General features: G+C 29.7%; 1 protein-coding gene across 1 annotated transcript; it reads left to right on the top strand.

The window, feature by feature from the left end:
* The first annotated feature begins 8,618 nt into the window (after nt 1-8,618).
* LOC114194411 (probable acyl-activating enzyme 5, peroxisomal) lies at nt 8,619-10,577 on the top strand. The gene has a single exon (XM_028084602.1). The coding sequence runs from the start codon at nt 8,712-8,714 to the stop codon at nt 10,365-10,367; it is 1,656 nt and encodes a 551-aa protein (XP_027940403.1). The 5' UTR covers nt 8,619-8,711; the 3' UTR covers nt 10,368-10,577.
* The last annotated feature ends 7,196 nt before the right edge of the window (nt 10,578-17,773 follow it).

Below are 17,773 nucleotides of genomic sequence, written 5' to 3'. Positions count from 1 at the left end.
CCGACTAAGTTATACGTATCCGGATGAGTCGAGTCGAGTCGTAGTGTATTGATTGAAGAGTCTTAACATGATTGGATGTGGTATTTATATTGGATGGCGAAAGTATGTTTAATTGTATGATAAAGATGTTGATTGGCTCTAGCTTACCCTTTTCTTGTTGGTTGCCTTGTATGTCGTGTTTCTATCTTTGCGATGATCATCAATCTATTGATGGGAGCAGACGCGAGGGATCATCATGGTCATCAGGGAGGAGGCGACTCTACAACTTAATGTTCTTGGGATATCTTGAGGGCTATGGCCTATGTACTCGTCAATCTTTATATGCTAGTGTTCCAGTAGACTTTTGTAATACTTTTTTATCTCTTGTGGCATCGTGGTGTGCCTTATTTTTGTAAGGTCTTACGTTTAAACTCCAGAACTGCGCTGTTATATTATATTTATGTGACGTTTCCTTTAATTACACTCATTAATTAATTGGGACGTTACATTTACAAAAATTGAAATTAGACTGGAGCATAAAATGGTAGCCCATAACAAATTCGTGTTCAGTTAAATTAGGCCATTTTCCCTTTTGATCCATTGAGTTAGATTAATATATATATATATATATATATATATATATATATATATTAAAATCTATCATTTTAAAATGTGTTTAAATATATGTTTGTATGATAATAATGTTGATAATTAAAATGATAATGGTAATAATAATAATAATAATAATAATAATTTTGATTACAATAACATCATTGACATTTGTGGTTATACCGGTGACAGTCATATAAAAGTAGAAAACATCAATATTAAAGATTATTAGAGTTCAAACTAAAAAATTAGATTTATAATTTTTTTCTTGATTTAAAAATGCTTGAAATTAAGTAGAAAATCATTTCAGATATTTTTTTTCTGTGTGTGAAACATATTTAGTTTCGAAATTATAACTGAAAACAAAAAACTGAACCACCCGAAATGGCCTAAAGTATCGAAGTATTTTTCTGTTGCTTCGCCAATTGGATAGATAAACAATTAATCATTTTTACATACAAATGTCAAACGTTAATGTTGCAATCTCCTTTCACTTTTCTCGAAAGAAGTCCTTTTCCTTGTCCAAAATTGATTGATTATTATAATGAATGTCACAGAAAACCCAAGATACCAGATAATTTCTGTAAAGATAAAATGGTCTTAATAAAAATTAATTTTTATATTTTAAAATAGAGTGCAGGATATAAAATGAGTGTAAAATTGAATTCTCTTATATATTAATGCTAATAATACACTGAATGAAATTTATCTAAATACCGTCCTCTTTCTTGTGAGCTATTTGAGAATCCCTTTACAGTCTCATGTATCATAGTTAGCTGGAACTCACGTAAACATTCGTTGGAATTAACCAAAGTACGAACATTTCTTCTGCTACATTATTTTGTCGCCTAATGGAACATTATTCTGTTGGGTTATATATATTTCATATAGGTTATGGTCATGCATAGTTATGGTAATTGAGAGATTGTGGTTCTATATGGTTATATGACATTAGTCTTACACATATAAGATTTTAGACACCACTTTAACTCCAAAACCTTAAGACAATGTTGTTATGGGTCTTTATTCTTATATAGTGTGTTTAACTTTGTCTTTTCTATCCAATGTGGAACTTTGACTCACACTTGGACTATTCCCGAGATGTGACCCCTTTTTGTTATGGTTATGGTTATGCGATCAATCACTCCGAACCATCGACTCTGATACCAGAGTTGGGTTATGTTTCATATGGTTATATGTTTTTTCATATATGGTTATGATTAGTCATGACATAGTTATGGTAAGTGAGAGATTGTGGTTCTATATGATTATATGACATTAGTCTTACACATATAAGACCTTAGACACCACTTTAACCCCAAAACCTTAAGGCAATGTTGTTATGGGTCTTTATTCTTATATAGTGTTTAACTTTGTCTTTTCTATCCAATGTGGAACTTTGACTATTCCCAACATTCAAATAAATTTAAGTAAGATACATCAAAGACAAAAGGAATCAACCTAAACTAGTTGAGGTATAGAGGCACTTAAATATTTGTAGAAGGAGTAAATTATAAATCTCACAAAATTAATTTATAAGATGATATTTATAATATGATTTGCTGCATGTGAAATTTTCAACATGATCAAATTTGTAGACAGTTCCAAATTCACAATCTATGGTAATTTTGGTTTTATTGTGTAACATCTCACCAATCTTATAAACAATTGCATTACTACTAATAAAAATTAAATAAATAAACATTCAAATAATATTTACATTACCCTTTTGTAATTATTTAAGAAAAAAATAAACGTTCCTCCCCATATCAAATCATATTTCACATACATACTACCACATATAATAATGTAATCCTTTTTTATCTCATTAACCTATTTATTCTGAGATTGTTCTCCTGCAACAACGTATGTTTTCTGTATTACATGATAATCACAATTAATAAACAACATACAAACACACAAAGTAAAGTAAAGGTAGTGCTTTAAAACAAGCTTATATAGTTGCATTTAACAAAATCAAATCGTGTACATATGTCGGGAGAACAAATTCATATATCTCATCCATATACTCTCATAGATACAATCTCAATTCATTCATTAAACATCTAACAATAATCATTTATCTATTAAAAGGCTACATTTCATTTCATATAAATTACTAACATCATAATACATCACATGACTCTACTTCCAAAAAATACATTGAATTAGACTTAGAGTTATATTTGTCATACTATTTTCACTATATCATCGTCAACAAAGTAACATAATAAGATTTCATTCCACTTATATGACAGGGTAAATCTTTATGAACTACCAATCAATTTTTTTCATACCACAGATTACGTCATAATAACTCTTTTGAACTCTCCACTAGTGCAAAATTATTGTTCAATGACGCGAATTAACGACGTGTCCAACACATACGTAGTAAAAACGAGCAGTACGTCAGACTTTATGATTATTGGTTGCAGATTTTGATAAACTTTATTTAAATTTCCTATTTCGATCATTCATCATTCATTCACTCACTCACAAAGTCCTTTCCATCATTAAAAATGCATGCACTGAAGCGGTAGCACAATAGGCTAAAAACGCAACTCAAACAAAAGTGGGAAGTAAGTCATACGTATGTAGGGAGTTATGTCAAACTTTATTTTCAAACGCTGCAGATTTCAATATAGTTAATTTAAATTTCGTGTTTGGATCATTCATCATTCATTCACTCACACAAATTTCTTTCCATCATGCAATCCTCATTCAATGAATTGGGTGGTAGTCTAACCTCACAATAGCCAAAATAAACAATTGTATGAAAAATGGGGAGTTACTCATACATATGTGGGGACTTACGTCGGACTTTATGATTATTGGTTGCAGATTTTGATAAACTTTATTTAAATTTTCTATTTCGATCATTCATCATTCATTCACTCACTCACTCACAAAGTCTTTTCCATCATTAAAACTACATGCACTGAAGTGGTTGGTTTGTCTAACTGCACGATAGGCTAAAAAAGCAACTAAAACAAAAATGGGGAATAAGTCATACGTATGTGAGGAGTAACGTCAAACTTTGTCATTATGGGTTGCAGATCAAATAAAGTTGCTGGTTGTCTTCAGTGGAGTGTGAAAAATGCATTTGTGGGGAGTCACGCATGAATATGTGGGGACTAATGTTGGTTATTATGTTTCGAGGGTTCAGATTTCTTTAATAGTTAATTTGAAATCGTATTTTGGTTCACTTTAATAACTCACTTGAAATTATTTTCCATCGTCAAATCTGCATTGACTTAAGTGGTTGTTTTGTTCATTGCCAACTGGAAAAATAATTAGAACAACCACAAACTGGAGAGTCAACCACTTATACGTGGGGAGCAGTGATGCAAATTCCTAATTGCACTTCCACTTGGTTACAAAATTTAAATATCACAACAGACAATATCATAACAAATATTGTCCTACATACAATTTCAATAAAGGATATTGCTCCTTTCCGTCGACGACGGAAGGTGGCCGCAGTCTCTGCAAACCCACTCTCAACTCTGAATGCAACGGTCTGGATGAATGATAGTGTATGAGAATAATGTGAGTGACCTCCGGTGTGGGCGGTGAAATGGTTACCGGCGAAAACTTTAGGTCCGTGGGTCTCTGAATCCGATTACTACGGCGACAGACACTTGCTTTCTCTCTCTGTTTCACTTATCCCTTTTTCCTTTCTTTCTTTCTCTCTCTAATTAACTTTTTCCTTTCAATTTAAAAAAAAAAAAACCAACCCCGCACATGTATGCTTTACCTTATTAAACCATTGTGTAATAAAAAATTTAAAAGTTTAGTGTCATGTTAAATTTGTCAAAATCTTATCAAAAAATTGTTGAAATATCATTTCCAGTTTTAAAACAACTTTTGTAACATGTGGACTATCACAAACGTTTAAAATTTAGACAATTATTTGACATGATCAAAATTATCGGAATTATGATTAAATTAAGTTATTTCTAAATTATTTTTGTCACATTAATTATTTCAGATCTTTGGGGTCTCATACGTATCATTTGAGATTGCTTAAAGATACTGTAGCAAAACTTCTCGTCAGTCAATTATTACATCTTATCCTACTTTTATAGAAAAAGTTATCATAGACGAGAAAAACGCACTTCATTTTACTATTTTTATTTTGTCATACAAGAAAAGTTTTAAAAAAATGTGAAATTTAAAAATGAGTAATAGACAAAAGTATTATTTTAAAGTTTGAGTACTCAAAAGTCAGTCTAAGAGTATTGAAAGTCACACCTAGTTCTCCGACTATTTTTTCATTTTTGTTTTCTATATTTCATTAAATATTAAAGATGTCTAAAGTGTGATTGTATTTAAAATAATACTTTTCTGTTTGATGAAGTTTCGATTTCAGTCAATCAAACTTAAAACTTTTTAAATGAAATCTAAACAGACTTTGTTTTATTGATTTTCATAATGTGTGCAAAACTTGTTTCTACATTGAATATTAAAAGTTATTAATATGTATATTTGGCTGAGAGATAGGAAAGATTTGATATTAATAATCATTGGTGTTATAGAAATAAAATATTGTAGACATTCAAAAATAATAATAACTCTTCACGGTTGTTAATAGGAAAAAGATTAAAAATATAAATGTTTTAACAATCTCAACATTCACATTGATAAATATTAATAATTTAAAACAACAATAAAGTAATCCTAATATAAATGAAAACAGCATACACGTAAAATTAATAGAAAAATAAATAAAAAATAGTGTTTCCAAATGTCAACTAAAGAAATTTGAATTAAAGTAGTGTAATAATACAATTGTTTCGAAAATAAGTATAACTAATATTGATTGAAAAAAAAATACTGATATTATTAATTGAAAATAACTTTTGTTAATGTAAATTAAGAAAGATGTGTTTGAAACTATTCTATTCCCTGCTTTATCTGTATGCATTCTTTTCGGATCCTTTCACTTACTTTACATCATTCACTTTTATTCGTTTTACATTCCTAAACTTTACTTGTTACATTCCATTACACTTCTTCTTCACTTTAGATTTTTTTTCAAATTTCTTTTGTAACTCCACTTTTATTTGTTGAATTATGAACCAATTCTCCTTCAAATTCATTTTCCAAACTAATACAAACTTCTATTTTTGTTCAAAAAAATCCTATTAAGATAAACTGAAGTTTGATATTTGTTTTTATCAAAGCATGGAATTGATTTTGATTAGAACTAATCATATCGATGAATTACTCCACCACTAATTATTGTCAAACCCAAATTGAAAAATATGGATATGTGATGCAATGAACGAATATTATTGTGATATTATGAAGAGTAAAATTGAAATATTTCTTTTTTACATAAAAGAAATATTTTTTTTACTATTTTAATTTAATTTAATTTATTTGTCTTCAAAAGCAATTTTACGGAAAAAGCATTTCTTTAAAAAAGTTTAGTCCTCTACCTTACAATTCCGTTTATAATGATATGTTCAATCGTATATCTTTTAACTTCAAAAATCTAGTTATTATTTTCCTCCTTTTATTGTTTGAAATTAAAAATATAATAGTATTGCAAACTTTCATAAATGAATACAATATCATAGATAATATAAAATATTATTATTTAAAAAAAAAAAATTCCCAAAATAGCAAATTGTCCTTCTTCTGATACTTTACTTTTTATATCATGTATGGATGACGATGTGCGTCGTTCTGTTCTATTTTTTGTCCTTTTGTATTTAGTTTGTAAAATGTGGGTTGAATTACAAGCTAGTGATTGCTCATGTGCACGTGAATTAGCTTGCATAACAACTTTGATTTTTTGAAAGTATAACCTTATTTTAATATTTTATATCTTTGTTGTATTTTCTGAGTGAGTTTATCATTGACAATAAAATTAAAATTAATTATCTAAATATAAGATTAAGATCCACATGAAATAAATTTGTCAAATTCAAACATTTCATGAATAAAGAGATATAAAAGTAAATTATTGTCAAAGTTATAAAAAAACTACAACAATTAATCAATGTTCAAGACAAACAAGAGAATTATTTAGGAATTCAAGCATGAAATAAAAAAATTAAAAAAAAATAAAAAATAGAAAAGTTTTTGTTTTAGTTACTGATAAAATATTATAAAAAATACTTTTATGCATTACACTATGAGTCTCTCCTATCCCGTTATTAGCCTACAAGGATGATAAGCTATATAAGACAAACTTATGCGATCATTCTACACCTTATCTTTCCTAAGATACAACTTCATAGACAATCAAATTTATCCTACCTTAACATTAATATGTAATTATTTAAAATACCAAAAGTTAAAAATAATCTCATAAAAAAGAAAACAGCTATGATCAAGAAAATAAAAATAGGTTTCTATGTTTAAAATTTGTTTGACTTAAATGCTTGAAATCATATAAAACTATGATAAATTTATTATATTATTAATGATTTATTTAATATTTATAAATTTCTATGTTTAAATTTTTTTTACTTAAATGCTTGAAATCATATAACACTATGATAAATTTATTATATTATTAATGATTTATTTAATATTTATAAATTTAGCCATAATAAATTTTATAAAAATTGATTAATTTAGTGTGTAGGTTGTGAGTCTTGTCTCTCACGGATTCCATTCTCTCATTCCCAATCTCATTTTGGCTTGTCTTGCTCATTACCATGAACCTGTGAGGGAAGAACGTGTGACGCTATGGGTCCATGTTCAGTGACAGATACGTGTATAACTATAATACCTTTATAATGGGTTCTGATGCCGGAATTTTTTACATTCATTTTATATTATCCTCGAGTATTTTTTTTATTTGTTTTTTAAATGTAACAATTAACTTTTATTAAAATTATTTTACTTTTTGTAAAGGTTGTCAAATAACAGTGAAATGATATCAAGTACCAAGCCCAGTTGGTGTAATATTTTATTTTATTTTAGTATTTTTAGGTTAATTTACTTTAAATATTAAACTATTGAAAATGTTAATGACATTTGTTTTATATGCAATATTGTAGTGTATGATTTGACGTACATTACTCCCAACAAATGCAGTTTTGGATACTTCCTCTTGACCAAACCACATGTGAGGTGGAGCCATTGCATACATCGGAAAACAAGCTGTTTTTGGAAAATTAGTTTATATATCAACCTTTATATATGTATGTTATTTTATAGGATGAAATATATATTTTTTTTTTAAATTTTGGTGAATTTTATAATTAGTTTTTTTTAAAAATTTATATCAATTTAGTATTTTATTTTTAAATATATACATATTTAATTATTTTTATTAAATTTATTTAATATTTTAAATGTATTAATGATAATATTTAAGCTAATATTAAAATAAAGATGTATTAGTATTTAAAGAAGTAAAAATATATTTAACTCTATTTTATATATTATGTTTTGGAAAAATCCTAAACAGGTTTTGTTGAAATTATTTGTTCAAAATAAATTATGCCTATAGTGTTATTTACTGAAAAACTGTGTTTCTGCATGTATACACAAATTAAATATAATCTAAAAATATAATTTATTTAAAAATAAAATAAAAAAACTCGATAATTTGTCGTGATTTACACGTGGGACTTGAAGATATAAATTGATCTCAACTAAAATATAAAAGATAAACTAAGTAGTATATCTCATTATTTCATCACTTTCTATTTCATTTTTTCATCATGTCCATTAATTGCTCTCTTTCTTTTTATTTATACAATCCACACTTATTTAACTTATTCCTTTATTACCCAACCCTCAACAGTGTACTGCGATATATCATAAAACCCAGATCATATAATCTATCATCAAATTATTTGTGAAATAATAAACTTAGACTGTCACATAATGAAAATTTAGTATACTAAAATTAAAATATATTTGAAGATCTAAGCATCGAATCCTTGTTTCAACGATTTTGATTCATGAAAGAAAACGCTGTAAACATGAAATCATTAGGGTCCCTGAAATCATAATCTATGCATTAATTTAATATATCAGTATTTAATATATCAGTGTTTATACTATATACTATATATATATATATATATTTCTCCCACCTAAAGGTAAGAGTGTGTTCTCCTTCGCAGAATTCAGACTTCATCGTTGACTACCCAATGGAACAACTCAAGCCAAGCGCAGCTAACTCTTCTCCTCTCACACCGCTGGGTTTCTTGGACAGAGCCGCCACCGTTTACGGCGACGTCCCTTCCATTGTCTACAACCACACAACCTTCACCTGGGCCCAAACCCACCGCCGATGCCTCCAGCTCGCCTCCGCCATCTCCTCCCTCGGAATCCGCCGCGGCAGCGTCGTCTCCGTCGTCGCTCCCAACATCCCCGCCATGTACGAGCTCCAGTTTTCCATCCCCTTCGCCGGCGCTGTCCTCAACAACATCAACATCCGCCTCGACGCCCGCACCATCTCCGTCATCCTCCGCCATGCGAACTCCGCGCTCGTCTTCGTCGACTGTGCCTCACGCGACCTCGTCCTCGAAGCCTTGTCCCTCTTCCCTAAACACCACACTCAACGCCCACTCCTGGTTCTCATCGCCGACGACAGTGTCGAAAACGCAGACGTCTCACGCACCGCTGATTTCGTTGACACATACGAGGGCCTGGTGAGTAAGGGCGATCCGAACTTCGAATGGGTACGGCCCAAATCAGAGTGGGACCCGATGATACTTAACTACACCTCAGGAACGACGTCGTCTCCGAAAGGGGTTGTTCACTCCCACAGAGGAATATTCATAGTCTCCGTCGACACGCTCGTCGACTGGGCGGTTCCAAAGTGCCCGATTTATCTCTGGACGCTCCCGATATTCCACGCCAACGGGTGGACCCTCCCGTGGGGAATCGCAGCCTCGGGCGGCACCAACATCTGCGTCCGCAAGTTCGACGCGGGGATTATATACTCTCTCATAAAACGCCACCACGTCACACACATGTGCGGCGCGCCGGTGGTGCTCAGCATGTTGACAAACTCCCCGGACAACAAACCGTTGGAGAGGCCGGTTCATATACTCACCGCGGGAGCACCGCCGCCAGCGGCGGTGCTCCACCGAACGGAGGCACTTGGGTTTGTTGTGAGCCACGGGTACGGATTGACGGAAACCGCGGGGTTGGTGGTGTCGTGCGCGTGGAAGGAGAAGTGGAACCGGCTGCCGGCGGCTGAGCGGGCGAGGTTGAAGGCGCGGCAGGGGGTGAGGACGGTGGGGATGGCGGAGGTTGACGTGGTGGGTCCGACTGGGGAGAGCGTGAAGCGCGACGGAGTGAGCGTGGGGGAGATTGTGATGAGAGGAGGGTGCGTGATGTTGGGATACCTTAAAGACCCCGAAGGAAGCGCGAGTTGTTTTAAAAATGGGTGGTTCTACACGGGGGACGTCGGGGTGATGCACGAGGACGGGTACTTGGAAATTAAGGACAGGTCAAAGGATGTGATCATCAGCGGCGGCGAGAACCTGAGCAGCGTGGAGGTGGAGTCGATTTTGTACGGGCATCCGGCTGTGGTGGAGGCGGCGGTGGTGGCGCGACCGCATGAGTATTGGGGAGAGACGCCGTGCGCGTTCGTGAGCTTGAAGGCGGGGTTGAAAGAGAAACCCAGTGAAGAGGAGATAATAAAGTACTGCAGGGAGAAGATGCCGCGTTATATGGTTCCGAAGACGGTGGTTTTCAAGGATGAACTTCCGAAGACATCGACGGGGAAGATCCAGAAGTTTCTCTTGAGACAGATTGCGAAGGAGATGGGTTCTTTCTCGCAAAGTCGAATGTGAACACTACAAGAGCTTCCGTCCAAAACTATTGTCATTATCCACCTTTCCTTACTCACCTTTTCACTGTGTTTAGTGTTCACCATTTGTTTGTTTATTCATGGTGGAAGATACGCTTGGATTCACAATACCATGTTAAAGGTTTCCCAAACCTGTTTTTACTGTACCTCATCATTCTACTTGTCTTCAAATATAAATATTTTTCTTTTGAAATTTCTACGGTCTAAGGAATTGCCGGCCTTTAACATGCTCCTTTGATTTTGATTCCGTAAGAATTTGATATGAAATAATGAATTTCATTAAAGATATGTTATGAGGTAACTTTTTAAGATTTGGGTTAACTCCTGACATTTAAGAGGAGGGTAAGAACATGGAAGCAAAGGTAAATCCTAAAAAAGAAGAAAAAAAACAATTTTAACCTTAGTCCTCTTAATTTTACCTAAATAAAAAGTTAACCTACCCTCTTTATCTTCGATAAAGAACGTAAGTTTTCTACTGGAATGACGACACGTCACTATTGTACCATACCTCAACTCTTATCATTGTATATTATAAAATTTTAAATGGATGTTTCCCAATTCCCGATGATAGAGAACGTGAATAAGAGCAGGAATCACTTGAATTTGGAAATTTTTTTCTTTTATTTAAAATAAGGCTTTATTTTGCAAGAAATTACTATTCTCAACCCCTGGTTGATTGAAGTTTATAAAGTACATGTTTTAGGACAATCGAGTCTTATAAATAGAAATAATAAAATGAGTTAATTATTGTGAGTTTTTTATAAATGAAAATTAATCTTTGTTTACGTATAAATTAATTTTGACTTACACAGAAGTTAATTATTTTTTAGTAACAATTTCGTGTAATATAAATTACTTTCGGAATAGATAAAAAACAATTTGGTCAAGGGTTAGTTTCCGTAACAAATGGGGAACTAAATGATTTAAATGCATAAGTTTCTTTGCCATGTCAATGCGATTATCCATTAGACATTTTAAGTTATTTCTTCCATATATATGCAATGTATTCGTATTTAGTTTATTCAATTTGAATTTATATATGTATAGTATGTAGACGTACTTTGATATTTTAAAGTTATTAGTAGGAAGATAATCTTTTCTATTTAAATCCTCATCATCATTATGCATTGATTTTTTGAAGAGAAGGATAATTGAGGATAAACTCTATGCTATAAATATGGTATTTATACAAATTTGGTCTTATCTTATGTTCCTTGGGGGATAAACTTCAAAATTAGTTAATTACATTAACTCAATGGTGCATAATTAATTAGAAGAAAGAGAAAAAAAACCCAAAAGAAGAATGAATCCTCCAATTATTATCATTTATTGAAGGATAAATTAATAGCTGAAAAAAATCATATTGAGACATGAATAGTTGAAATTAAGGCAACATGTCATCGATTTAATTACATGTATATCACTCTTAACTTGAATATCTTTTAAGTGTTTAACTAACAAATTCAATGCTGAGAAACCTAAAAGAACATTTTTAACTATCAAACTAATTCTAAATTAGATAACCGAAAGAAAAAGTAACCCAAGCCATAATTTTAATTGTTCCAATCTTTCTAAATTTAAAATCGTAATTTAAAGTAAGTAAAAATTTAAATTAATTTATCCTTAATTATTGACCTTCTACTTAAAATTGTGCGAGTTAAACAAAAAGATAAAACTTAAATGTCTTCTAATCTTTCTAAAAATTAAATACTATAACTTTTTATTTATTTTGTTTCTTATTTCAAATAAAAGACACGTAGTCTTCATAAAATAACGAATCTATTTCTTGGGCATGGTTAACATAAAATATTTCACAACAAACATTTTTCAAATGATTATTATAAAAGTTAACAAGTATTCATAAATTAAAAGAGAAATATTAGATATAATTCACTAATTAAAAGAGAAAAAAACACATTAATAGTTTGACAATTTTAAATGATGTTTGAATGAGCTGGTTGATTTTTTGTTGATCGAGGATATTTGGAATTTGATTAAATGAACAAATTGGTAACCTTTTATGTACTAAAATAATTTTGAACCAAAGTATTAAGAAAGAATTATCAATTTAAGCAATTGATCAGGTTTAAGATCACTCAAAATTATAAAATGAATTTGTTGTCAATTGATGCAGCGTTGAGTGTCATCCTAATGGCATTGAGCACCAGTGTCCCCTATAGTCCTAGGAGCAATCTTGGTCTAGGGCGCTAAGCAGTGGAATTTTACCGCTGATCACCACCTTTTGCGAGTTGATGGAACCTGAGCAGTATCCAGGTGGCGTTGAGTGTTAGGTCCACTACAGGTCTAGAAGCATTTGTAGCTCCTAATATTAGGCGGTAGGTTGTATGGTTAGGCACTTGCTTTGGCGTTGAGCTCCAATCTTCTCTGATTGATTATGTTTTTGTGTTATGTTATCCTTGGTGATGCTTTCTATTGATGAAGTTGTTTAGTTTACTGTTTTATGAATAATAATGATTGTGAGAATGATGTTGTGAGCATGCGGAATGATGATGTTTATAGAGTTTTAAGGAAAATTCTTAGTGCTGATATTGTTAGTGTATACCTTAATATGTGAGATGTCTAGAATATCTTGAACTCTAATAATCATTCACACTCAAATAAAACATAATGACTTATGTGGTGAGAGTCGCAGGAGATCTTAGTATTTGGACTTGTTCTTTGGTCTTAGGCGTGAAGGAGATTAACCTTGTATGTGGTTAAGTGATAACCTCTTGAGGCTAGACTCTACAAAGTTTAGGAACCATCACACGTACACCTCCAATGAATTTTATATCAATGACATGTCTCCAGATAATTGAGTTTGGTGTCAACTTCTTTTGTGGCTAAGGGCACTAATGTGTCTTATACCATGTTTTATGGGTTTTTGGCATGATTGAATTATTTGGATATTTATTTTGTACACTAATTTACCTTGTTGTTTGTTTTCTGTTTCTTGTGTTGTTCATGTTTTTCTTTTGCAATTATCACATATTTGGTGGGAACAAATGAAGTTGTGAGTTTATAGGCACCTCTAGAGGATGAGAAGCTATAAGTTAAAGTAGTGAAAGACCTTAGGGAGCTTCAATAGTGGTTAGTTTTTGTATAGAGCTTGTTGATTTAATTTGAGTATATAAATTTTATATTTTTATATTCTTATCTTTTGTAATATTGTATTAATATTATACACTGGATATATATTTTAAATACTATGATAAAGTGTTCTATGTTACAACATTTGTTGTATTTGTTAATAAAAGTTTAAGCATTGCTATTGGAAAAAAAGTTATTTCCTAAATTAGTGTATTGTCATTAAGTCTAATTACTAGTTAAACATTTAGCTCTACAAGATTTTTGAAATAAATTTTTTATATTTGTTATAATATTATTAATTAAAAAAATTAATTTAACTATTTTATTTTTTAGAATTAATGATCTACTTCTTATAAGTATTTAGTATTTAGGCTTTCTTTGAAAATCAAATGAAAAAACTCGTGAATATTAAAGAATTAAATTACAATTTCGGACAAAAGACTTTTTAAAACTAATGTATGCATGCACTGATTTTAAAAAATTAAATTATATAATTTTTCTAATTTTTTGTTTTTAGTTTATGAATAAACTAATTTTAATTTATATTTTTAAATTGTGTTTTAGAGAAATTCGTTAAAAGCAAAAATAAAATTTATGAATTCCTTAAAAAGTTAAGTTATAATAAAATTGTATGATAGAAAAATAAAAATAGAAAGAACTTTTTTAAAAAGTATTTGAACAAATAATTTTTTATATTTAGCTGTGTATATTAATTTTCAAGATAACCCTGAAAAATTACACAAAGAACGAGATGAAAGAAAAGTTATACCGTTTTTCTTGTATGGGAGCAGTTAGGTGATTGAAAGAGATGTGCCATATGGGAAGAGATGTGTCACTTAAGGCATCATTGTCGCTCTATTTTTCGAATTGTCGAATGTGTTTCTTTTAAATGGTTTTTTCATCTCATAGAATTGGTGAAATTATTTCATTCCATTTTATGCCATCAAAAGTTCTCTGTAATCAGGGGAAAAGATTACTAATAGAGTGAAATGGTTCTTTCAACTACTTTTAGAGAGAAAGAGATTATGCACGGGGAGAAATGATCATATAAGAAATAATTTCTTTAAGATTTATGGTTATTATTTAAAAAATGTTAAATATATTTATACTTCTTAAATTAGGGAGTGAAATTGGACCTGTCTACTCAAACGTTAGTTTGGAATGTCGTTCAACAAGTAAAGAAACTAACATCATTGGGTTAAGTTAAAAAATTATAAATTGAGTAAACAACTCAAATGTTAACCTAAAACGTCATTTGACACGTTGAAAACAAAAAGTAGCGATGTTAGGTTACACTATATTCATTTTTAAAATTTAGAGACCAAACTATATCAAAATTTGGGACATAAAAGAATTACAATTTCAAGTGAAAGTTTAAGGACTAAAACATATTTAATTCGTCCTATTAAAACATAATTAAATTCTAGGATTTAATACAGGGTTTGTACCTATATCTATTATCATTTACTCTTGTATTTAATTGTTGTGGGATCTTCAATATACTTTTAAATCTCAACGCCAATATCTAATGTTAAGGATATTGAGCGAAAAATAGAAAAATACTCCATAATAAGTGATTCAATAATATCAATTAATTTTACTATTCTAATACTATATTAAAGTAATAAAATTTAAATATAACTTAATATGACAAAATTGACTCAATAAAATGAAACTTAAACTCATTTATATACGAGTTAAGTGTTTTAACTTTAATGCAAAATTAGAATTCGTCCATGTCTGATTTTTTTAAATATTTTGGTTCTCAAACTTTAAGAATCAAGAGATACAGTTCTTTTAATCCAATTACGTTATTTTTTTTTTCTTGACGTAGCAAACATGTTTCATATTAGTATTTAAGTTTTTTACATAGTTTGACATGTTTCTACTTTAATATCTATTGGTAAATTTGTTGGATATGTCAAAATAATGTAAGTAATTAGGTAAAATAAAAAAGGGTTAAATATGTTTTTGGTCCCTCAAGTTTCAATGAAATTTGGAATTAGTCCCTCTTTAAAACTTTTGATCAATTTAGTCTTTCATCTTTAAAAATGCGTGAATTTAATCATTTTTAACCAAATTTTGTTAAGTTTATCTGACGTTAAGCGTATGTTATGATAGTATTTGAATTATTTACACTGTTTGACACATTTTCGCTTTAATATTAACTCAAATATTATCATAAAATACGTTTAAAATGTCAAATAAACTTAATAAAATTTGGTAAGAAGGACTAAATCCACACATTTCTAAAGATGAATGACTAAATTGGTATAGAGTTTCAAAAAGGGACTAATTCCAAAATTCACTGAAACTTGAGAAACCAAAAATATATTTAACCTAATAAAAAACACAAACAAGTTTTTATAATCAATAAATACATAAAAGCAACAATGCTATCAAATATAAAAAAAAAATAAAGAAGAACCTAAAATAAAGCAACTACCTTTTCTAAGTACATGCAATGAGCCTACTATCAAAATCTCAGTAACATGAATAGTAATTTTACATAGTAGTTCAATGAATAGGCCAACCATTATTTATTTATTTTTTTCTGAAAGTAATGTGTTGTCATAACCTAGAGAAGACTCTCTCCATTTAGATAAATTAATTGAGACAAAATGAACTTTAACTAGTCTAAAAGATTATTTTAATACCAGTACAACAAAATGTCTAAATAACTAAATTTAGAGACAAAAACCAAGAAAATATACTTTAACAAACTAATTATTTAAGTGAAAATTACTACTTTATTACTTCATTTTAATTAAAAAATAAAAAATTAATCTATTTGAATTTTATTTATAGAAAGTTTGTCAAATTTATCAAAAATAATTATCATAAATTTGTTTTTCAAAAAATAATCAGTCACTATAATAACTAATTTAGACACTAACTTTTTTGATACACTGAAATTTTTGATAACTAATTTTATCTATCAATTCACAACCTAATTATATTATTTATATATATATATATATATAATAGAGATTATTTTAAATACTAATAATTTTTTGTTTATAAATTAATTACTATAATGATTAATTATTATTTTTTATGGTAGTATACATAATTGAGTCCAGCTTAACAAATGCATTATGTACATTAAACAACAATAAAGAAGCAAACATATGTTTTCTTAGGATGATTATACATCAAATATATGTATGTGTGAAGATACTTTTCGTAATAAAAATATGCAACTAGTTGACTTAAATGGATAGGTTTCTTTCCCATGTGATTGCGTATTATTGGCTACATATTTAGCATGAAACCGATAATATCCTTTGACCCTACTGTGCCAACTTATATAATTACAGTATAAACATTCTTGTTGCCAACTTTTATTATTTAGTATATAATAAGATTCAAGATAACTATGCAAAGATGTCAAATCAGAAAGAGTCTAAGCAAAGAGGAAAAAGAAAAATCACCAATTTAATTGAAATATCATAGAATGTGAGGCACTTCGGGTGAAACAATTTACAATAATAAAAAAGAAAAACATGAAAAATATATATGAAGAAAATGAGCATTTTGTTTTTCTTTTGATTAATTAGTGACAATCACATTTTGGAACCATCCAAACCGATATATATGGTTGGGTCAATTCAATACTAGGATGTTAACATTTGCTTAGGTTTTTATTCAGTTTTTTCTTCTTTGAGGATAAGTAACATGAGACTTCGTGGAATCGACATTGTGATAAGAATGGCCATCTAAGGAAAATTATTTTAAAGAAGAGTTTTGCTTTTCTAATTTCTTTGGTCATTATCTTATGCACGATTGGATCTATTCAGAATTATATCTAAACCTAATTTATTCTCGTAATTTTCGTTAAGGATTTACCTTACCTATATTATAAAATTGTTTTATAAAGTAAGGATTATCTCTATTTATATATTATAAATTAATCACAATCTTAAGATACATATATATTATAAATTAATCACAATCTTAAGATATTATGTATGAGATTAGATAATTTCGAAAGATTACATAATAATAGTTTAATAGTCATAAAATAGGTCAAATAAGTTTTGGTAAGATAAATTATAATATTATATTAGTAAATAGATTGATATATAATTTACACTTATAAAATTTTGCTTCGACACACGATTTGAAATAACCTTCAATTCAACTTTATTTCTCTTACTGCTATCTTAATGAGTGAGAAAAGAAATAGAAATATTTATGTAAATAAAAAGTACAAATTAAATATTTTTAATACTTAATATATTATAAATTTAATATATTATAAATTGTTCTTATTTTGAGTTGAAGTGATATTTAAAA

This window comes from Vigna unguiculata, chromosome 8 (genome assembly GCF_004118075.2).
Source record: "Vigna unguiculata cultivar IT97K-499-35 chromosome 8, ASM411807v1, whole genome shotgun sequence".
Classification (NCBI taxonomy): Eukaryota; Viridiplantae; Streptophyta; class Magnoliopsida; order Fabales; family Fabaceae; genus Vigna; species Vigna unguiculata.
Note: the sequence above shows the minus strand (reverse complement) of the source record. Positions and strands in the feature narration are given on the sequence as shown.

Excerpts from the sequence above, each read along its gene's own strand:
- LOC114194411 (XM_028084602.1), top strand. The coding sequence starts at position 8,712 with ATGGAACAACTCAAGCCAAGCGCAGCTAACTCTTCTCCTCTCACACCG.